Source organism: Ilyonectria robusta (assembly GCF_021365365.1).
Source record: "Ilyonectria robusta strain PMI_751 chromosome Unknown BGZ61scaffold_6, whole genome shotgun sequence".
NCBI classification, from domain to species: Eukaryota; Fungi; Ascomycota; class Sordariomycetes; order Hypocreales; family Nectriaceae; genus Ilyonectria; species Ilyonectria robusta.
This window is the reverse complement of record NW_025764440.1, coordinates 1,219,090-1,240,001: the sequence shown is the minus strand read 5'-3', so window position 1 is coordinate 1,240,001 and position 20,912 is coordinate 1,219,090. Positions and strand designations below refer to the sequence as shown.

At 55.3% G+C, this 20,912-nt stretch overlaps 8 protein-coding genes across 8 annotated transcripts; 5 read left to right on the top strand and 3 right to left on the bottom strand.

Moving 5' to 3' along the window:
- Positions 1–2,631: 2,631 nt before the first annotated feature.
- Positions 2,632–3,597, bottom strand: BGZ61DRAFT_447879 (uncharacterized protein). Its single transcript, XM_046245409.1, has one exon. It carries the CDS (start codon positions 3,294–3,296, stop codon positions 3,048–3,050), a length of 249 nt encoding a protein of 82 aa, XP_046106884.1. The 5' UTR covers positions 3,297–3,597; the 3' UTR covers positions 2,632–3,047.
- Positions 3,598–3,882: 285 nt separating this feature from the next.
- BGZ61DRAFT_198805 (uncharacterized protein) lies at positions 3,883–4,669 on the bottom strand. Its single transcript, XM_046237888.1, has one exon. The coding sequence runs from the start codon at positions 4,513–4,515 to the stop codon at positions 4,015–4,017; it is 501 nt and encodes a 166-aa protein (XP_046106883.1). The 5' UTR covers positions 4,516–4,669; the 3' UTR covers positions 3,883–4,014.
- Positions 4,561–5,160, top strand: BGZ61DRAFT_291747 (XAP5, circadian clock regulator-domain-containing protein; the record flags this gene model as incomplete). The annotated part of the gene is made up of 1 exon (XM_046238581.1): positions 4,561–5,160. A coding segment is annotated over one exon (600 nt), but the record flags the coding sequence as incomplete, so codon positions are not given.
- A 134-nt stretch (positions 5,161–5,294) lies between these two features.
- On the top strand, positions 5,295–6,362 carry BGZ61DRAFT_198807 (uncharacterized protein). The gene has a single exon (XM_046237889.1). The coding sequence runs from the start codon at positions 5,410–5,412 to the stop codon at positions 6,118–6,120; it is 711 nt and encodes a 236-aa protein (XP_046106881.1). The 5' UTR covers positions 5,295–5,409; the 3' UTR covers positions 6,121–6,362.
- A 990-nt stretch (positions 6,363–7,352) lies between these two features.
- On the bottom strand, positions 7,353–9,136 carry BGZ61DRAFT_347892 (uncharacterized protein; the record flags this gene model as incomplete). The annotated part of the gene is made up of 2 exons (XM_046240016.1): positions 7,353–8,974; positions 9,037–9,136. The coding sequence occupies 2 exons, from the start codon at positions 9,134–9,136 to the stop codon at positions 7,353–7,355; spliced, it is 1,722 nt and encodes a 573-aa protein (XP_046106880.1).
- A 3,655-nt stretch (positions 9,137–12,791) lies between these two features.
- Positions 12,792–13,470, top strand: BGZ61DRAFT_198743 (uncharacterized protein). The gene has a single exon (XM_046237887.1). It carries the CDS (start codon positions 12,888–12,890, stop codon positions 13,380–13,382), a length of 495 nt encoding a protein of 164 aa, XP_046106879.1. The 5' UTR covers positions 12,792–12,887; the 3' UTR covers positions 13,383–13,470.
- Positions 13,471–14,118: 648 nt separating this feature from the next.
- Positions 14,119–16,574, top strand: BGZ61DRAFT_530511 (6-phosphofructokinase; the record flags this gene model as incomplete). Its single annotated transcript, XM_046253566.1, has 3 exons — positions 14,119–14,832; positions 14,885–15,355; positions 15,408–16,574. The coding sequence occupies 3 exons, from the start codon at positions 14,119–14,121 to the stop codon at positions 16,572–16,574; spliced, it is 2,352 nt and encodes a 783-aa protein (XP_046106878.1).
- Positions 16,575–19,980: 3,406 nt separating this feature from the next.
- On the top strand, positions 19,981–20,715 carry BGZ61DRAFT_198704 (uncharacterized protein). Its single transcript, XM_046237886.1, has one exon. The coding sequence runs from the start codon at positions 20,096–20,098 to the stop codon at positions 20,660–20,662; it is 567 nt and encodes a 188-aa protein (XP_046106877.1). The 5' UTR covers positions 19,981–20,095; the 3' UTR covers positions 20,663–20,715.
- Positions 20,716–20,912: the final 197 nt, after the last annotated feature.

Genomic DNA, 20,912 nt, shown 5'->3' with positions numbered 1-20,912 from the left:
CTGGGCCCTGCATAGTTGACGCTTTTCAGCATCATCGTCATAGATACGGCCGCCCTTTTCAGCCCGAACTAATTCGCGTCGTAGCTGCAACCAGTTTAACTGTTTAGACGACATGTTCCAACCCCGCCACGATCCAGCTCGAAGACACATTTCCCGTTTCGGCAATTCTCACGCTTAGGTTATTTTAACGATGAAATAACATTCGACTCGGCCGAGCACGGCGAGGTCAGCATTGACGTAACGCTGAACTCCTGAACGGCGAGCCTCCCTTCTTGCTGTGCGAACACGTCGACACCTTCGCATCCTGCAATCAACGTTGCGTTCAACTGCCCCCAAACCCGTCCTAAAAGTCGGTGAAGCAACAGTCATAAAACCAAAAGCTGAGATATTACAATCACAACCGCAACGGGTACGTGCGCGCTGCGTGCAGCAGGCAGATTTGGGGGTGGAAACCGCGGCCAACCAGTCACAGTAACCAAGGCCCAACCAACCCGCATGCCATCAACGCATGTCATCCAAGCTGTCCGAGTTTCCCGCCTTAGATGGTGACGTCCTACCCTGCCATGGTGTTGTCAAGGTGTCGTGTCTTGCAGACCCAAACATGGTACTTGGCAGCAGTATGCGATGCATGCGAGGTGCCGCCCTGGGCGTGCATCGTCATGGGGGCCCTGTCCTGCTTCCCACCCTGCGCAGACATCTCCTATCCCGTTCTGTACATTCCGCGAGGGAGACCCCTTGCAGGACGAGAGAAACCCGGTGTGTTGACGGCGTGCCTGCAATGGGCATCGTTCCTGGTCGTCCCGGAATCTCTTCGTGCGCGCGCGGCGACTAACCAGGCTACATCAGCGAAACCCTGGATGGAAGCGGTTCCGCTCTCCGCATCTCTCCCTTCCCCGGAGCCGGGGAGGATTGCCGTGTGGGCACTGGAAACTCACCGAGAATAATCGGCGAGCGAAATAACTTTCAGCTGGCCTTCTTTGTTTTACCCCAGGCCGTCCGGGATTTACAGTTCGCGGGCGAGCGGGGGCGGTTAACGTCCAGATCACCAATCTCGAGCCTAAAAAACGGTTCCCCAGAAAGCCAGACACTGCCAAAGGGGGGGCGTGTGCCAGCGATGCTTTGATTTTGAGCGCGAGCATGACCCAGCCATGACGGAAGAGGAAGCTCCTGGGTCGGAGCTCGGGGCGTGGGCTCGTTGGCGATCACACGGCTCCGAAGTCGTTTGCGCAAAGCCTGTGCATGGCCGCGTGCCCTGCAAACAGTTTTTGTTCTTTGGTTCGAAACATGAGCCTCTCTTAGCCGGCGGCGTGGCGAGGAAAAGCGCGGCTGAGAAATACTAAGACGCTCACACGCTCCCGGACATCCTGTGACTCGCAAGGTGTGAGTGAGCGATATACGTATTCGCGCCCACGGGCGGTGGTTTGTGATCGACTCAAGGGCGGTACATGGCTTGGCAGGTACTATACAAGGCGAGGGATGGAACAAGCTTCATGACTGGCGTGTCCAGCGCAAAGAGTGGTTTGCACCCTTACCGGGCGGCGGAAATATGCATCGGAGCGATTCCCGACAAGGGTGTGAAGTTTTTTGCTTGTTGGCCATTTCAGCTCCGAAGGTCCGCGACATGTCAAGCTCAATTGTCGGTCCGGGTCGACACATTTCAAGCGGTGAAAGAGAGGCCGCGTCCCTGGTTAGGAACGCAGGCCATGAATCAGGGACGTCGCGGCCAAGGGAATAGAAAGTGGTGGAGCTCGAGGTGACATTGCCATGCTCTAAGCCGATCAACACTGCCACAGCGTTAATGCCACTGCCGTCGCTTGTCGGCTGCCGACAACCCACTGTACAAGGTACACACACCTCTTCCACACTCTCACCACAGCGCACACACAAACTCGAGTTAGTATTCTCTGACTCGATAGCTTCTGACATGTAAAACGCCCACGGCGCACCGCCATTCCCGACGCAGTCGTGCGCCGAATTACCCCGTAAGTTAACCACCCCGGATTCCGAAAACGTCGGTCCGGGTTTGTATCTCGGGCCTGGGCCACCGTCATTTGCGCCTTCTCGCCATAGCCTCGAGCCTCGGCCCTTCACCGAACGCGGAGAGGCGGACAGAACCTGGGGAAGAAACGGCAGTCGGATAATTAGTTACCACACCAAGGTAAACACGCAACGGGGCCGTCTCCGACATGTCCCGAGCCGGACTAGCCCGAGCCTTGGCTTGACGGGACACAGCTGACAAACAGCTGCGTGTTCGGCGTTGCTGGCAAAATGCGCTCTGCCATGTGAGAGACAATTGCAGTGCCGTGCAGGGCTTGACAGCAGGGGCTAGGGATTGCTGTTCTGGTGTTTGCTTAGTTGAAGTTGCCCGGCTTGAATAGGCAATCCGTGCACAGCTGAGTGTTTCAATAGTTACAGATGAGCCCTGTAATAACAAACAGTGATATGGCACTCGCAAGGAGGGAGACCGAGGCAACGGTTCCAATGTCCCGTTAATCGCGGCTGTTCTGCCACGGCTGCCTCTTCAACTCGCCTCCGTTGGTCACGCCCTTCAAGTTTGTGATGCCTCATGACAGGAGTTGCAGGCATTAACACAACCGGGATCCCAACGCGCCAACCACCATGACCAACACCAGGCACGTCCCTCCACAAGGCCGACACATCTCCAGCCCCCATTTCATGCAGGGTCCATTGATCCCCGAGGCATCTGTCCCCGCACCGTTCTAATTGAACCCAATTGATTTGAATTGATTTATTATTCAATTAATTGCGTCCAGCAATCAATTCCCCCTCCCACCGACAAGGTGCCGGGGACGAGACAACTGACACCGCCTCCTCGTGCCCCAATTTACCCGGCCGTACGTTAGCCTTAATGTTTAGCAAGACAGCTCCAGGCATCATTTTTCGCGCAAGCACTGCGGAGTACACGCCCCTCCTTGTCAGGATTTCTAGCTAGCCGCCCTCCAAGCGTACCTAATGACTCAAAAAATGCTCTAAGGATAATAAAAAAATAATGGGCGGAAATATTTAATGTCAGATGAATAAATAAATTAAAAAGCAAGCGTGGGAAAAAGAAGAGTCCGCAACGTCACGGTAGACCCCACCGGCAATTCCCCCCCCCTTCCACTCCTTGAACTACGCCATTTGTCTTTCTTCCCTCGATCCCGCCGCGCCAGGGAAAAAGGGACCAGGAAAAAGCAATCGGAAAAACAAAAAAAAGGACGCGCCACCGCCGGAAAAAAGGTCACACGCAACGCCGCGGGGACAAGCCCGAGTGCAAAGGGCAGCTCCCTCGTCATCTCACGGGACGCGCTTTGAGGTCATCGGCATTGACAAGATTTGCGGGGTGGAATGGGTCTCGAGTGAGGAGAAGTGAGGAGGCGTGGGAGAGATGCCAGACGGGCCCTCACAGATCCCACTCTCTGGTATTTTCCAGCGTAGACGCCGTAGACGCACGCATTTAATCAATCAATCTTGACCGTTCTTTCAACCCATGCGTGTCCCTGCGCCCTTGCCGATACAGCGCACTTGGCTGCTGCAGAGGCGGGACTTGGGGGGCGTTGTGCGGCGGCGTGCGTGCTGTGCGTGTGCTTTGGCGACCTACCCGTATAGGGAAGCGGTCGCTGCAGGTTCCCCAGACAAGCCCGAAGCGGAGTGGCGTCGTTTTCTCGCTCTCAGGGCTGCTTTTGTGGGATAACAGCGCGCCCTGAGTTATGGCCCACTCTAACACCAGCGGAGAAATGCCGTGTATGATATCAAATGCAAATGATTACATTCAAGCCAAGAAGCGAGAAAAAGAAAGGAACAAGCCAATCATCATAGTGTTCTGGCAGCTAGGGTTGCTAAGCATGTCTCCTCTTGGTATTACTTCCCTCTACCGGTATTTTCCTCCCTCTGCCAAGCACTACGTACCTCATGATCCAGCAGTTGTTGATGGCTTTGCGGCCAGTTCAGCCGCCATGCCTCCCTCCCTCAGCATCTCCCTCGCAGAAGCAAAATGGCGTGTGGGCAACCGAGCTAAGGGGGACCTGAGGAAAAAGACAAACCCGGCGTGCCACACCCTTTGTGCTCAGTGCGGCTCCGCAAACATGATCCATACCCGCCGCCACTTGCTCCCCAGCCTTGCGTAAGAGCATGTGAGAGAGGTGAGGTTTTTAGTCCCCAGGGCAGGGTGTGTGACCTATCGGACGCGGCACAAAGGTCAATGCTACAACTGGAATCCGGGCTTTGGAGATCCGCAGGGTCTTGTGGGATGTGGGCGAACACTCGGGATCTCAGGGCTCGGACACGGCATGCCCAGCCCTGGTTTAGATGGTCCTTCCATGGCATTACTGTGGAGAGACTTGTAGATCTCGTCGGTGGTGGTTCAACAGATGGATTCAAGTACGACAATGACGGATTGAATGGCGCGGCTGGCACTTGTTCCGAGCTTGGTATCGCGTTGACGTAGTTCGCGATTGGTCTAGAGCGTTTCTTACGGTATGAGGGAGCTACCGGCATGGACGAGACGCCGGTCATGATGGTCACCCAGGTAGCATCCAGCCTGGCGCAGCCGCCCAGACGATGTCCGACAAGAACTCATCGCGGTTCACACCGCAGAACAAGACGACTAATGAACGACTCTCCACGCACACGGTCGGCCTCGTCGCGCTATCCGACTTCCGCAAGCGCCGTGCCGAAGTCCTCGAGCAGCAGGAGCGCGAAGCCCACGAGGCTGCGTTCTCAGGCACGTCCACACCGGATCGTTCCGTGACAGACACTCCTGACAACGCTGGCAGTGACGCGGGAAACGGAACACGTCCCGTGAAGAAGAAGAAGAAGAAGCAGGGCAAGAAGCTGCTCTCGTTTGACGACGAGGAAGACGGGCAGGACGCGCCATCACCGAGACCGACCTCGAAGCTGAGAGACACCGCGGCCGACGGAAGCGACAGCGAAACCAAAGGCAAGGCGAAGTTCAAGGCCAATGCCGCTGTGGGAATTGTGCCAAAGTCCATGACGAAGGCAGCGCTGCGAAAAGAAGCCGACGAGCGAGACACATTGCGCCGCGAGTTCCTGGCCCTCCAGGAGGCCGTCAAAGCGACCGAGATTGCGATACCGTTTGTTTTCTACGATGGTACAAACATCCCCGGCGGCACGGTCCGAGTTAAGAAGGGCGACTACATCAGCCAGCCACAGACCCATCAGCGAAGGCGTCGTCGTCGTCGTCGTCGTCGTGAGCCCCGTGATCAAATCCAATGCTCAATGATGGAGGAGGTGGCTATGCGTCGCCCACAGGTGCCAATGGACTGCATCCAGGGTCCAGGTTTAAAGACCCCGAGCGGACACGCCCCGAACCACCGAGTGACCGAACCACGGAGGCGGGAGCGGATACTCGAATGTGTGAACTAATTAGACCGACATCTTTTTCGGAGGATGAGGTGGCCCCCGATGCGTTGCCGGTGCCGAGATGCGATGGGCCTCAGTGGGCTTTGCGAATGGGGGATGATGCGACCCAATCACGCGCGGCGTCGGGGGCCGTGTCAGCGACAGCCTCAACCCCGTGAGACCAACGGATCAAGAGCTCATTCAGTGCCCCCGAAACCCATTTCCGTCGCCATGGCCGAACTGTCACATTTCCCATCTCCAGCTGTCACATCCGCATCGTCTCGGCCATGCCCTGCAGATCTCCGAGTGTTGATCCTCAGCTTGAAAAATCAAACCCTCGTATCCCTTAGTTGCATGTGCGCGTTGCAGACTCTGAGCCTGCTGCTCCCCAACTCCCAACACGTCTGTCACTTGGTAAGCTTCAACATGGCATGCCCTGCCCGCCCTCACGAGTACGAAATACAACATTCCCAATTTCTCCACGAGGGCCCCCAAATTGTTCCATGTCCTTGTCCTGCTCTCCAACCCGAATCCAGCTATTTCCACGCGCGAGGACCGCGAGAGGCCGTGACCTGTCATTTATCCCTCTCCTCCCCGTTTGGTTCCCCGTTTTGGCCTTCACCGCCGTCGCTCGCCTCTGGGATTACGGCTTCTGCCGACAACAAACCAGCGCCAACGCCGTTGCTGCGCGCTGCAGGGCTGGGTTCCCCCCCACGGCCGATGCAAGTGACCGGCCTAATAATTCGTCGTGCATGGTAGAGTCATACACCAGCATACACCAGATCCCCATCGCCCATCAAAGTTCAACCCAGTGACTCAACAACTAATATGGGCTCCGCCGCCATGTGCTGGCCGTGGTGGAGATGCGGCCTCGCCAACATGCAAAGTCATCCAGAGGCGGGAAGCACAACGTAATATCCAGGGTTCCTCAAACGGGTTCCTAAAAACCTCTGTCCGATGCATGACAACTAGATCCTCGCCCTGGGCTGGTTGCTGGCCTTGCGGACTTTCCGGGCCATCCTTGCCTTCGAGGCCTCAAAGCCGGAATCCTGGCCTTTAGCCATCAATGCGCGTCATCGCTCACCACCCACCTGAGCTGACCACCGCTGACTGCTGCTGCGACCGCTCCCACATCACATTCATCACCGTAGCTGAACGTCCAAGACACATGGCAGCTCACAGAGGTCACTTTTAGGCAGGGATACCGGGTTGTGTTTTGAATCTCTAACGTTGAATTTTATTCATGTTTTTGCAGAAGCTCTTTTCATGGACATTCGCCTTTTGCGATTTTTTTTGGGTCTCGACTGCTTGTTTTTTCCTTCCTTTTGAAACTGCACTGCCCGTCCTCGATCTCCACGAGGCCACGAGATTTGCCCCTCCCAACCTCCTGCTCCCCATCGGGGCGCTTTTCTCGGCCTCTCCACTTTTGTCCTCGCCGCTTTGCTTCCTTCATCCTCGCTCCGCGTGCAAAAAAATCGTTGGAGGCTCCATAATGCTCCGCAACCCCTCCCTTGCATGTTCTCCTCCCAAGGTTGCCCTCGGTCATTGCGTCTTCGTCGTAACTAGAGTACACACTACCATTGCCCTGAGCTTGTGATAACTGATGAATAAAAAAATCAAATCGCACATGAAATGATCCGGGCCAACAAGGCCGAGTGATGAGACCATGGTATCATACGTTAAAAACGCCGCCATGAGTGTAAAAAAAGAACAATCAAAAAGACCGGTAGAATGATGCAACCCGACTTGCATCGTAATCAAACAACGAAGGCCCCGTAGACCTTGTCTGATTATGGAAATGTCGTAATGGGCTGCAAAATGCAGCTTGAAGAAAACGCTTAATGCTTCCTGTGATGCCGTCTCATGCGCCGCCCAAGTGTACACGGCAGGCCTCCCCAGAGGCCGTGCCAAATGAGTTCCGCGTAGTGGTATAAGCTGTCGATATGTGGTTGTTATCCGGGTATCATGATATAATAATGTCTGGTCGTTCTTCACCAGCCCTTTGAGTGGTATCCGTTGCTGGCCTCCTTGGAGAAGTATTGGTTCCAGCTAGTGGCGTTGACATCCTCGCTAGTCTTCATGCAGGACTTCTCAGGGTATTGTCTGAGGTTGGCCACATCGTGCGAGGTATGGCGTCGCTTAAGGACTGCATTGGCCGTTGACGACTTTTGCTGTCGCTCCCAGAGGAGGTGGCGACGGAGCGACTCGGTCAACTCAGTTGCCAGCATGTTGCGACGGGTCGTGCGAGGCGACAGAGCGGCTTGGCCTTGGATGTGGCTGGCATGGGAAACAATGGGCTGGGCGGTGGATCGAGGGATCTCGTGAATAGGCTTGAGGGTAGGATGACGCATGCCCTTCATCATCAATGGAGCCTCGTCCGAGTCGTTGGGGGAAGCGCCCAGGGAGGGACCGTTGGGGGCCATGCGCGATCGAGGAATAGCCGATGTGGATTGGGACGCGTGGTTGCCCAGGTTGCGCGCGCGGTCGTTCTTCGCCAACATGAGAGTAATGAGAGAGCGTCTAGAAGTCAGGTTGGGCTTGGAGTCGACTCGCTGGAAGAACTTGTCATCAATGCTAGATTTGCCGCTGTCCTCGATGGAGTCTTCCCAATCCGATGAGTCGTCGTCGTCGTCATCAATGGCGCTCTCGTCGATGTAGTCGGTGTCAGAGTCCACGGCGGCCTCGTCCTCAATGGTGCGGGTCATGACGTTGGTGCTGAAGGAAGCCTGCTTCTTCTGGTGAGAGAGAAGAGAGCTAGGTCGAGAGGCGAGGGCGCTCTTGAGCGAACCGTCCTCTTCGGAAGAGCCGCCAATCTGGAACATTGACTTCTTAACAATGGGGATGATTGGCTTGTGGTTGTCGAGGCTCTGATCCTGCTCAGTTGAAGAGAAGGAAGCACCACCAAGAGAGAACTTTGTGGGTTGCTTCTTGGACTGCACGGGCTTGGGAGCAGGGGAGGAGGTAGGCTCAGGGATCATGTCGGACGTGGCGCACTGGACGGCACTGGGAATAGTTCGAGGAACGGGAATCTGGGATGGCGAGAAACCACGGACAACGGTGGTGCGCGAAGGTGTCATGGGAGAGGGTTCGGGTGATGCCTCTGAGCGGTCGCTGATCGACTTGGAAGGCGACTGGGACTCGGTGGTAGTGGAGCCGGAGCGCTCGAAGGCGGGTGGCGCAGAGAGGGACTCCTTGAGAGGAGCGGCCACAGGGGCGATGTGTGGCGGTGCCGACAAAGGACCCTTGTCCTTGACGATGGAGACGATCATCTTCTCGAAGTCGTCAGAGCTGATATGTCGTTCTCGCTTGCTTCGGCTGCTGGTGCACGAATCCTGGCGGCGTATCCTGGGACGGCAGATCTCAAGGGGAGCTGAGACTGAAGTGAAGTCAACGGCCTCCTCGTCGGCCAGAGACTCAACGCTGCCAGAAAGTTGGGGAAGATCGGGTATCCGAATCTCGGAAGGAATGTTCTGGGGGAGTGTTTTGGGAGATGAGGCGTTGGAAGCGTCCTTGAGGTCGTTGTCGACGACAAAGGTCTCGCGTTGCCAAAGTCTCCAGCTGAGGTTTTCTAGTCTTCGGCCTTGTTCAACGGAATCTGCGCACCGAGAGAAGACTATTCACGTTGGTCAGCGTCAAGGGCAAGTGGCAAAGAGCTGCCGGGGGCATTGCACTTACCAGTCCACATGCTATATAGGTTAGCGGGATTGCCTGTATCGACCTTGTGGATGACGTTTGCATCCACAGTGAGAACGTGTGTATCCAGCCGGTAGGGCATTGTTGTGTGTAGAACCCGTCGATTGCCTCGATCAGGAGTCGCGGAGGACAGAAAGGTGAGGGTGGACTCGGCCAGGTGTCGCAGGGCGAGGGTTTGAGTAGCTGATATTGAGTTTCGAGGTGGAATTCAGTCGTCGTCCAGCACGAAAAGGTTATCGTGTTGGTAGCCGACAAGGCGCCAGGGTGTAAGATTCGAAGGGTGAAAGTGTGTCTGCGCAGATGACAGGGCGTTCAGTCGTCTAAGAATGCTGAAGTCGCAAGGAGGTCTTTGCGGAGTGGGATCGGGTCGACGTGCTGCTGGCGGCGACAAGGGTGAGAGATGTGAGAGAGGATGCCGTGATAGATGATGCCGGCGGTCATGTACGATGCATGCGATGGGAGTGTAGACGGGCTTGGAGTGGTAGTTGGTAGCTGGTAGTTGTAGGCACACACGCGGTGAGAGTTGGTGTTGTTGTGGGAAGCGGAACCAGGAGGACGAACAAGTCTGGGGGAGCGACTTGTTAGATATTCTTGTTTGGGGTTTGTGGGTAGAGCCAGACGGCGGGTGGGAGACGGGATGGGGGAAGGGAGTCGCGGTGTGTCCAGTGTAATGTACTGTAATACCTCCACAGCGAACACGCACACGCCCACGCCGTCGCCCACGCCGGGGGTCTGGCGACCGGGGTGTGGGAGGCACACGGGGGACGCGGTACGTACCTGGCTGGGGATCCACAAGTCACCAAGTACAGGCCGGAGGTACCGCTGCGAGCAGCTGGGTGGGCGCTGGAGTGAGTTGGGGAGGAGAGTGTGCTGGAGCCGCTTCGCAGACTGGCGCAGCTGGCGCCCTCTGGGGTGTCTGGGTGTCTGGGTGGGATGGAGGGGCGTAGGCAATTGAGCGGTCCGAAGGGGGTGGGCGGATTGTGGGAACCCGCGCTCTGAGAGCGGCTCTCTGCTCTGGGCCTGTCCTGTGGCCCTCTGCGCTGGGCGTGGGTTCGCCCCAGGGCTCCCTTGTGACTCCAGCCAGACCCGCGATTCCAGGGAGCGAACGCCAGGGCTCGGCTCCCAGCTTTCAGACCCAGCGTGTACCGACGCCCACTGCGACAGGGACCGGGGTTCCGCCAGGGGAGACAAGAGCACAGGCCCGAGGTACCAGAGAGGGGGCGGCGAATTTGGCCCTGCCTGCTGACCAGTCCCAGTCCCGCTTAGCCTAACAGGGCAGTATCTGTGTCCGCGTGCTCTAGCTTTGGCGGGGACGTTGGTGCCCTATTAGGCCTAAACCCTCGCATCACCGCTAATCCTTAACGGGGCATATCAAAGCTACCCTTTTAGGCACAGTCAGTGCCCCGCCGCCCAGTTCCTCAGACGGATCTGTGCCTGTCATGTGGCGGTTCCTCTCCTGGCGTCCGTTTCCCACTTCCCATTTCCCGAGACGCTTGCGGATCCGTTCCCCTGGCAGCTCCGTTCAGGTCCCACTACCACCCCCACATATCATTCGGTGAGGGTCCGTTGTCCAGATCCGACCGTTTAGCTCACTGCCCCAATGGGTTTGGCGTGTCTCGGAGCGCCCTTCCAGCGGACTGTTAAGCTATTCCCAATGAGGCAAAAAGGTCCCTCCGTCAGCTCATTCTGGAACGTCCTGTCAATCACGAGGCTGGCCCCCGAAAACGGTCCGTTACGACTTGTGAGCTCCCCACGGCCCACGTCCATCAGAGCCTCGAACAATTGGGCACCAGGCACGGCCTTCAGGCCCTGAGCACCACGAGGTAAACCCCCAAACTGAGCCCCCACCTCGCCTCCCGGGGAATCTCCCGGGGAATCTCCCAACCATCCCCCGAGTCCGGCGGATTAGTGGGCCGCTGGCCGACACTCAGCAGAGACTGGCAGACTCTTGGGCAATTTCGCCTCGCGTCTATCTGGCCCGCAGACCTCGTGATGGCGATTGACGGGCGAACGTCGGAGTGGGATCAATGATGAGGCGGATGTGATGGGGATGGATGGGTGTCGCGGATGGACGGGATGGAATGAATCCCCTTTGGCTTCGGTCATGCCATCAGCCGTTCTCTAATCGTTTGATCCCTTTCCGGCTTCGATCAATTAGCCTTCCGCATCCATCACCGACTCCGATTCCAGGGCAGGCTCTCACTGCCCCAATGCCAGCACCCGTCAGGCCCTCATAGCGAATTGATGCCGCACATTCATCAGTGACTGACCTCAAGGGGTTCCGGGGGGCAGAGGTGACAACCCCGGCCAGTGGTGGTCAGTGGCCAGTGGCCCTGCCGCTGCGTCCCAGGTGACCCCGTGACAAGCCCCAGATTTCGCCGTTTCCGTCATCCGCAGCACGCTGCACCTCGCCTCCTCTCCGCGAAACCTACCACTGAGCTGCCCTGGACTACGCCGAGAGCTGGGTGATCGCCGTTTGCTGCGCCTGACCTGAGACCTTCCGTGGAGCGGGCTGCGGAGCGGCTGTATCATCAAGTCGACGGTCCCGTCCAGTCCAGTCAAGTCCAGACTCCCGTCTTGGACTCCCAATCTCCAGTTTGATAGACGTTCTGAGGTGCGCACGACCCAGATCATGGGATATGATGACCGGGGCCGCGGGTATGGCGTAGATGCCGCGCAGATCGGACGAGACCAGCCCTGTCCAGGCCACAAGCTCCTCTCGGTCAGATAGATGGGCCCATGATGGCCATCTACAATTTGGTTCTGCGTGATAGACACGAGGAGATGCTACGTAGCAGTCAGTCCGAAGGGTCATCATGCCCTCTTGCTCAAGTCCGCCGTGCCCATTGAGCCCGATGATGCCGCCAACTCAACGCTCCTCAACTATATTCGCCTCCATCTCACCAAACGGATGCGGGCTTCACGGTGATGCCTGGGGCTCGCAGGTCACCTGGCGATGACGGCCAGTCACAGCGTCACAGCGAGATTGACAGCGCATAATGGTACAGATGGCCGCCTTGATGGTGGCCTTGGAGTGGTGGTGTTTGGGGCCTCGGCCAGGTGTCGTAACTGATCCCTTAGGGCATCCATCATTCAGGTACTGGTGGGGGTGGGCGGCTCAGGCCCAGGTCACCAGACACGCCCATTCCAATTGCAAGCAGTCGTTGTCATCATGACCTTCACCAGCTTGCCAGCGCATAAAACTGTCTCTCCAGCCGCATGACTGTGTCCCAGGTTCAAATTTGGGGCGTTTCTTTTTTTGCCTTGCCGTACGGAAATGGCGGGACACACCGAGGCTGTCTCGGCTTCGACGCACTGATCAAGTTCTCTCAATGACTGGTCAGTTATACTAGCACAGCAGGGAATGCTGTTAGCCTCCCGTCTTGCAAGTTTGCAAACTGCGCCCTACTTGCTTGTTTTTGTCCTGCCGCTCGCCGAACCGCTTTCAGCACTTTCAACTTCCCCCGGCGCCACTCTCCCAGCCGCCGGCGGTGTTCCTTGGGCGGTGTTCCCTGGGCGGTGTATTGTGGTACGTCGGCCAGCGCAGACGAGCCGTGATTGCTTCCCTCGAACTGCGGGTTCCCGACTCCCATGTCCTCTCGCTCCGCTTCGTCTTGGCCCAGGGCTGAGGTCCCGATGATCTCACCGGGACGAGGGAGTCTTTTCTAGACGGAGGACAGCGGACGTACATCTTCTGAGGAACGGTCGGGATGGGCCGTGGACTACGGAGCGAACACCTCGATCGTTCCTCGGTTCCTCGATCTTGTCTTACATATTACCCTGTCCGCCCTCGCATCGGGAGATCTGGGCCACGTTGGTTTGTCCTCCCTTGAATGCCTCGCGGCCGCTTCTCCTCTTGCGTGCCATCAGCTGTATGTGAGCGGAGCCGCGATGAACTAAACAAACAGGTCTTATTAGGGCACAGATGGGGCTTTCTAGGGACGCACCTCGACTGCAGGGGGTTTTATCCTGTGCATTCTAGGAGCTCTCGACATGTCCTCTGCCGTCTACCTGGCAGTACACCTGAGTTGCTTGTTTATTCGCTTGTTTTACACGCTTGTTTGAGATCAGGCTGTGGACCCCGTCTCTATCGAGGGAGAACAGCCGTAGGGAATGGGATAGAATTTATGATGATCCAGCTTGGCCGGGCTCGCTCCAGTTATGACGCTCCAGTTATGAGAGGCTTTTATCATCTCCCGGCACGTGTCTTGGCTGGAGCACATTACACCCCAGTGCCAGGCTCTTCTCCTCATTGCAGACCTTTGCACATTATCCCGCAACAAGTGGCTTCCATAGGCCCGAACTTGTGCCGGCTTCCCAACAGTTAAAAGAGGAGGCTCCGAGAGTGAGCCATTATTTCTCACACGCACCCAGTTGATGTTGACAGAACTTAAAGGCTAAGGTTAGGTAAAGATGGGGTTCTCGGTGTTATCCAGTGGTGTATGGTTCATTCCCTTTAGTAAACAGCTCAAGTGGCAGAAGCCTAAGCTCGCTATAGGCAAGCTCCTGAGGTGTCGAGCCCTCTTGCCCACCTCTGCCCACCTTTGCCCTGCTTGACCACCCCGCGCGGGCCGATAAGCGATAAGAGCTCCTTCCCCTCTTTTTTTGGGGCTTCTCGCTCGGTCAGGGCTGTCGCGCCTGGCCATGCTCCCCTGCCAGCCGGGCCTGACCTGCCCTGAGCTCTCTGACCTTGCCCTGACCTGTCCTGTGTGCTGATGCGCCCATCTGCGTCACCACCTGGTCCAGGTTGGCTCGTGAAGGCTTTCTGGCGCCATAATTATTCCCCCCTTTCCGTAGCTGGTGAGACGATATGGTCTTTTCCTAATCCCCTTGTATTGCGCCTCCTACTTCTTCTCCTGCCTCCCGGAGCGTTCGCGCATCCTTTTGATCATGATCTGTTGCTGAATGCCTTTCCTGTCTTATCTGCAGCTATTTTCTTGGCCCCTCGATACCGTATCCGGCCTGTTGCGCCCTCTCCTCAACAAACTCTGGCTGGCTTTCCGCCTGCATCCGAATCGACCGACACTGCCATCGACCCTCCGAACTGCCATCGAGGCTTCAAAGATGGCTCCCAAGAAGAAGATCGCCGTCATGACCTCGGGAGGTGACTCCCCAGGCATGAACGCTGCCGTGCGCGCCGTCGTTCGTATGACCATCCACATGGGCTGCGATGCCTACTGCGTCTACGAAGGATACGAGGGCCTGGTGCAAGGTGGCCACCTCATTCGCAAAATGGAATGGGATGATGTCCGCGGCTGGCTGTCTGAGGGCGGTACACTCATCGGAACTGCCCGGTGCATGGCCTTCTACGAGCGTCCTGGACGCTTGACAGCCGCCAAGAACCTGGTCCTCTCCGGCATCGACGCCCTCATCATCTGCGGAGGTGACGGCTCCCTGACTGGTGCTGACAAGTTCCGCTCAGAATGGCCCTCGCTTTTGGAGGAGCTGGTCGGCAACGGCGAATTGACCGCTGACCAGATCAAGCCTTACCAGCACCTCAACATCGTCGGCCTCGTCGGCTCCATCGACAACGATTTGGCCGGCACCGATGCCACCATCGGATGCTACTCTGCCCTCGCTCGCATCTGCGAAATGGTTGACTATATCGAGGCAACTGCCTCTTCACACTCTCGGGCCTTCGTCATTGAAGTCATGGGAAGGCATTGCGGTTGGCTGGCCCTAATGGCCGGTGTTGCTACTGGAGCTGACTTCGTCTTCATCCCTGAACGTCCTAGGGAGCACGACTGGAAGGAAGACATGGTTAATGTTGTCAGAAGAGTTAGCAAAATTCCATTGACGTGCAAGTTGAACATACGCTAACGTAGTATAGCACCGTAAAATTGGCAAGCGCAAGACCATCGTCATTGTGGCCGAAGGCGCTCGCGACAAGAACGGCACCAAGATCACTGCTGAAGAAATCAAGGATCTCCTTGCCGACAAGTCCGAAGGTGGTCTCGCCCTCGACACCCGCATCACCACCCTTGGACATGTCCAGCGAGGTGGTACCGCCGTGGCATACGATCGAATGCTTGCTACCCTGCAGGGTGTGGAGGCTGTCAAGGCAGTCCTCGATGCCACTCCCGAGACTGAAACTCCTTTCATCGCCATCACGGAGAACAAGATTGTTCGAAAGCCGTTGATGGAGGCTGTGGCCGAAACCAAGAAATGCTCCGAGGCTGTGGACTCCAAGGATTTTGAAAAAGCCATGTCACTCCGAGATTCCGAGTTTGAAGACCAGTGGAATTCGTACATGTTGACAACTAACGTTATGGTTAACGACAAAATGCTACCCGAGACAGACGTGAGTCTTCTTTCTTGGATTATCGGTCAAATAGTTGCTGACATCCTCATAGCGCATGAAGATCGGCTTCATCAATGTCGGTGCTCCTGCTGGTGGCATGAACGCTGCGGTCCGCGCCGCCGTTGCGTATTGTCTGTCGCGAGGACATGAGCCCATTGCCATTCACAATGGCTTTGCTGGGTTTGCCAGGCATCACGGTGACGATCCCGTAGGATCCGTCCGTCCTTTCAACTGGCTTGAAGTTGATGGTTGGGCCAGCAAGGGTGGTTCTGAGATTGGCACTAACCGAGAACTCCCCGGCGACTCTGGTATGGAGTTGATTGCCAACCTCATTGAGGAGTACGGACTCGACGCCCTCTTCCTAGTAGGTGGATTCGAGGCCTTCCACTCCATTTCGCAAATGCGAAAGGCCAGGGACCAGTATCCTTCCCTCTGTATCCCCATGTGCTTGCTTCCCGCGACCGTCTCCAACAACGTGCCTGGAACCGAATACTCGCTTGGTTCTGATACTTGCCTCAACGAGCTGGTTAGCTACTGTGACAAGATTAAGCAGTCGGCGTCTGCTACCCGCCGTCGCGTCTTCGTCATTGAGACCCAGGGAGGCAGGTCTGGTTACATCGCAACACTGAGCGGCCTCGATGTCGGCGCCTCAGCCGTCTACATCCCTGAGGAAGGTATCAGCCTTGAGATGCTCAACGCTGATGTCCAGCATCTCAAGACGGTGTTCAACAATGACAAGGGCCAGTCCCGCGCTGGTCGCCTTATTCTTGTCAACGAGAAGGCTAGCAAGGTCTACAATGCTAAGCTCATCGCGGACATCATCCGTGAGGAAGCTCACGATCGATTTGAGAGCCGAGAGAGCATCCCCGGACACGTTCAGCAGGGTGGTGTTCCCTCCCCCATGGATCGCTGCCGAGCTGTCCGCTTGGCGATCAAGTGCATCCAGCATCTCGAGGCCTTTGGCTGCAATGCTCACAACCATGTTAAGAAGGACCCTAACAGCACAACCGTCATTGGTATCCAGGGCTCCGAGGTCGTTTTCACTCCCATGAAGGAGCTGGAGGAGACAGGTACTGACTGGCCCAACCGACGGCCCAAGAGCGCTCACTGGATGGGCTTGTCTGAGGTTGTGAATATTCTGGGTGGTCGACCCGATTATCCCAAGCCGGAGAAGAGCTTGACGGGCCTAGTTGCCAAAGACATGAAACGTGGTTTGTGAAGAGCCTGATTTTGCAGTAATCCCAGTTTGGTTTTAAGTTGTGACACTGGTTGAATTCAATGAAACAAAATGCTTCTCGATCCTACAGGTTATTATTAATAGCAAATATTTAAAGCCCAGTTCACTGTGTCCACTGTGCGCACTTATACTTAGTTCATTTTCGTAACCAAGGTAACACTGTTTGCAAGTGTGGTGATAGCAAAATTATGAGGTTGTTCATGACCCTCTTTTCAATACAAGCTATAGGGGAGTCCAATACGAAGAAGGGTGCTTCAAGAGGGTAAGTAATGGCATGTAACTTTATACCTAGAGGTGTAACAAGAATAAAACGCGTGACAATAATAGTTGAGTTATCCGGAGTAATTGATTCCAACAAGGACGTAACTTCTTCTTCCTTTTGGGGTTTTCCTGGATTTCTTCTGTTAAGGATGGCCAGTCCTGGTACTCATGTACTACCAAAATAATGGCTAAGAATGTTCCGCAATTGATGAGATTTGCCTGTCCCATGCAGCTCAAGTGTACTATCACAATAATAATAACGAGACTTAGGTGGTTAGGAACCGGGTAGTTCACCTCCGGCCGACTCTCTTCCAGGCCTCTCCGTCTTCTTATATTCTTGACTTGATCTATTTCATGCAAAAAGCAAGTTCTAACTACTCTCGGTAACGCTTTCATATTGAAATATCTTCACTCTTGTCGGTTTCTTCATGTAATGATGATTCCAAGTCGAAAATATAGGGAGCCACGCGAGGACTCCATGGAGGAATCGAGACTCTAGTATGGGAGCTGATCCATGAACACGCGAGCAAGAATGTCTGGTTTCTCAGCAGCAAGCCGGTCGAGAACAGGCAATACCCCTTGTATCCATGGATCAACCCTATTGCAGTGGGTTCTAGCTCATACATCCTACCGATGAGCATAGATCACATACCTCTACTTTGGCAACTTGACGTGAGTAGTCTATCCAATTCGTGCTCTTGCGCCACCCACAGCTGTGGGGCTTCATCTGTCGCTCGGGCGGGAGATTCGACACAATGTCTAGTTGCTTCGACTGTTTAAACTTCGCCATTATTGGGGTTGGCAGACTCAGTACTTTATGCCTCGGAATGATGGTAAGAGAAGAACGGCAGCTAAAGCAGCATAGCTCTGGCCTTGACGCCATGGAGTGCGCAAGAATTTTCAATAAATCGATTACGTCTGAAAAATATGGTGTCAAGAGTGGTGTTTCAACTTAGAGGCGGAGGAACCGGCTCTAAGAACAGAATAAACGGTTGAGTCTTTTGGAGATGGACGGGGCAGGGTGCTCAGATGGCGTTTTGCTCCAAGATCACGTTGGCCTGGCATCTTGGACCGGGTGCCAATATTGAGACGAAACAGTGAGCTTCTTCTGGAGTAGCATTTAAAATATTCACATCGACTCCAGGTCATCATCTTGTTGCGTGGTTCTGTTCTCTTCAGTTCCTGCGTGACTGCTGCTAGTGTATTCAAACCAGCAAACTCTTTGCATCAATTCAAACCAGTAAGCCGACGAAATGCATGTTCAAGCTAATATAAAAACAGCGAGATAATTATAGCCATAGCGACTGAACCAGGTGATATAGCTAGTGTTGTTCTCCGTGTAAGTTTCGTTCATCAAAAGGAGGATCTGACGCTTTCGGGTGGCCAGAATTTGGGCCGACTATCGAAAGGGTGGCAATCTACATGCATAATTTGACTGTAGTGACCTCAGGTCGAAATCCTGTAGTATATGCTTGGGATTCTTCGCAGGTTTATCAAGATTGATCCTCAGGTTTTCTGGGAAGTAAGGGTGCTGAGGAAAAGCACCCCAGAGTGAGAGGCACGACGATGGGAGGTTGGTATCATCAGGTACTTGACGATGGAGTACAGACCATACTTTCGCGGTTGTATTTTATGTTACGCGGTACTGCTCTTCAATACGTTGAATATCATTTTCACCAATCCGGTAGAAGAGCGATTGTGGGACAAGAAGCTGCTCGGATGATGGAAAATAAAGTTAAAAGGCGATCAAGCTCTGGGAGGTCTTATTCTATGACAGCATTGGGGGTTAAATGCGGAACAAATTATATCCAGGGTACGATCCAATCCGATGAGGACATATTTGACCTCTCAGCCTTAAATGATCATGCAGTGCTCTTGGCCGTACGATACACACAGCATATGACCTGGGTGCGCAGGATGATACAGTGGGATGCACAAAGGTTGCACCCGATCTAAGTCGCTCGTACAATACGCTGGTCTATATTAGGGTACAGTGTGTGGCCAACATAAGGATCAAGGTAAGAGTTAAGGTGAAGTTTCTTTTTTCAAAGAAACACAATACCTTATTACAAAGCAGCAACAGACACTGGTCTATTATGCTTGTCAAAGTTCTACAGAGTAAAGCATCATGATTAAAATGTGGTCCGGCAATGTATTCTACAAAGTAAGCAAAAACTCAAAATAGACGTGCAACGGCCACACTGTCTTCACCAAGATATCCGAGAAATCTAGTTCAGGCCTCATGGTTCAATCTGGGCATCAGACCTCCAATAAAACATACATCTTTATACTGGTTCGGTTATTTATACCAGTCCACTTAAGCCTAGAGACATACAGCATGAATGTCCTATTTAAAAGTGTGGCGTTTGCATCTCCGCCTGGGTGAATAGAATCCGAGGTCCTAAATTTGGTACGGTGTAGGGTAAGTCGCCCAGTTGCCCTTTCAAGGGGCCTCCCAGGCAACAAAGGAGCGTCCCGCTTAGAGAGCCGTGATTTGGGACTTGGGGGTGCACCACCTATCCCGCTTCGTCCCGTCCCGTGGAGCACAAGTGAAAAATCCTTGTTTATTGCACTTTCCCTCCATTCTGATGTGCAAATACAGGAATTTGTTGAGGTGGACAAGGAGGAAACCAGGCTGGGCTCTGGAGATTAGGCGGCCGCACAGCCCTACGCCAATGCTGTCAGGCTGAGCCACAGCAGGTATGGGAACAGGCGCACACGACCCACTTCACCATTGCATGTGACAGACAACCTCGCGACGCTGAGATGACGAAGTTGATCCTGGAGGGATGGAGGGAATTGGGGAATTATGGTACAATGGATCGGCGGAAATGGCCTGCGATACCGCTAACATCTTACACTTCTCCCAGGTACGGATACAACCGTTCTCATCGGGCTCTTAGTGGCCCCCCCAGACCCCACGGTCGGGCTGCCTCGATACCAGCAACATCCCCGTTCTCGTCCACTTTCCAGGCTTCTGGACGATACCCAAGCAATCAAAGCTTCCGCTGAGTGCCCAGGCGGTGACGGGGAACCCTGTTATGATTTCAATGCCCAACAAACCGCTCGCCCATCCCTCCGACATGGCGTTCTTGAAGTTGCTGCCGTGAAAATTCTGACCGGACAGGCTCCCAGATGCCGTCTTGAAGCCTGGTGGACTCGGGGATACGTACAGCAATATGCAGGCGGCGCTTCACACCGAGCAGGCTGTGGGCTGCCGATGAGTCGAGCCCAGGCTGCAGATGCAACAAATGCAGCATGGGCGAGACGCTGAAAAGAGGTGCATTCTGGCGCTAACATGGGTGGCTTTCCGCCTTGCCCTGCCACTCAAACTACCGCTCAAGAAAGAGACCAAAACTGGAGACCAACCAAGACATGGAGTGGGCTGTGAGTGGCCCTGTGCCCTGTGGATGCCGTCTGTGGGCTGTGTGAGCTGCTGCACCATTGCGTCAACGGATATCCACACCTGGATCTTGACGCCAGGATTGCAGTCGCGGGGTCCTGGCAAACCTGGGCGTTTTCAACCAAGAGTTGGCAGACATTCATCCATGCTGCGAATCATGATCCCGGGCAGAGCAGGGACAGAAACCACGGTTCCTCCCCAATCGTCCCGCCCGGTGGTCTTTTCAAGCCGGACGAGAGAGCTAGACAGCGGTGGATACCGGCCGACCCCAAACGAAAGGCGTCGTCAGGCTGGATGGTCTCATGTTCTGCCGGCTGCGCGACTGACCCTCCATCACGGCGTTCGCGTGGGTGAGGAGCTCGGCTCATTGGGCCGCCATGGCACCCTTGTTGGTGAGACCAGTTGATGGCTAGACAAGCTGCCAAATGTGTGGCAAGGCCAGCCGGATGACAGGCAGCCCAGCGGTCCTCGTCCTGGTCGCGGAGGCGGACGCAGTCAGTACGTAGTAGGCTCAAGGGCGGTAATGCGACGCGATCCATGCGGCCCCCAGCGCGAGCAGAGCCCTTGGCCCTTTGTGACTGCGACTCAGCCTGGCCATCAAAAAGCCTTCGACCCTCCCGTCCCATTTGCCCCTTCCACCTTCTTCCTCACGGCTC

Bases quoted from the DNA above. Each gene is read 5' to 3' on its own strand.
- BGZ61DRAFT_447879 (XM_046245409.1), bottom strand. From the start codon at position 3,296: ATGACGAGGGAGCTGCCCTTTGCACTCGGGCTTGTCCCCGCGGCGTTG.
- BGZ61DRAFT_198805 (XM_046237888.1), bottom strand. From the start codon at position 4,515: ATGACCGGCGTCTCGTCCATGCCGGTAGCTCCCTCATACCGTAAGAAA.
- BGZ61DRAFT_198807 (XM_046237889.1), top strand. From the start codon at position 5,410: ATGAGGTGGCCCCCGATGCGTTGCCGGTGCCGAGATGCGATGGGCCTC.
- BGZ61DRAFT_198743 (XM_046237887.1), top strand. From the start codon at position 12,888: ATGCCTCGCGGCCGCTTCTCCTCTTGCGTGCCATCAGCTGTATGTGAG.
- BGZ61DRAFT_198704 (XM_046237886.1), top strand. From the start codon at position 20,096: ATGCAACAAATGCAGCATGGGCGAGACGCTGAAAAGAGGTGCATTCTG.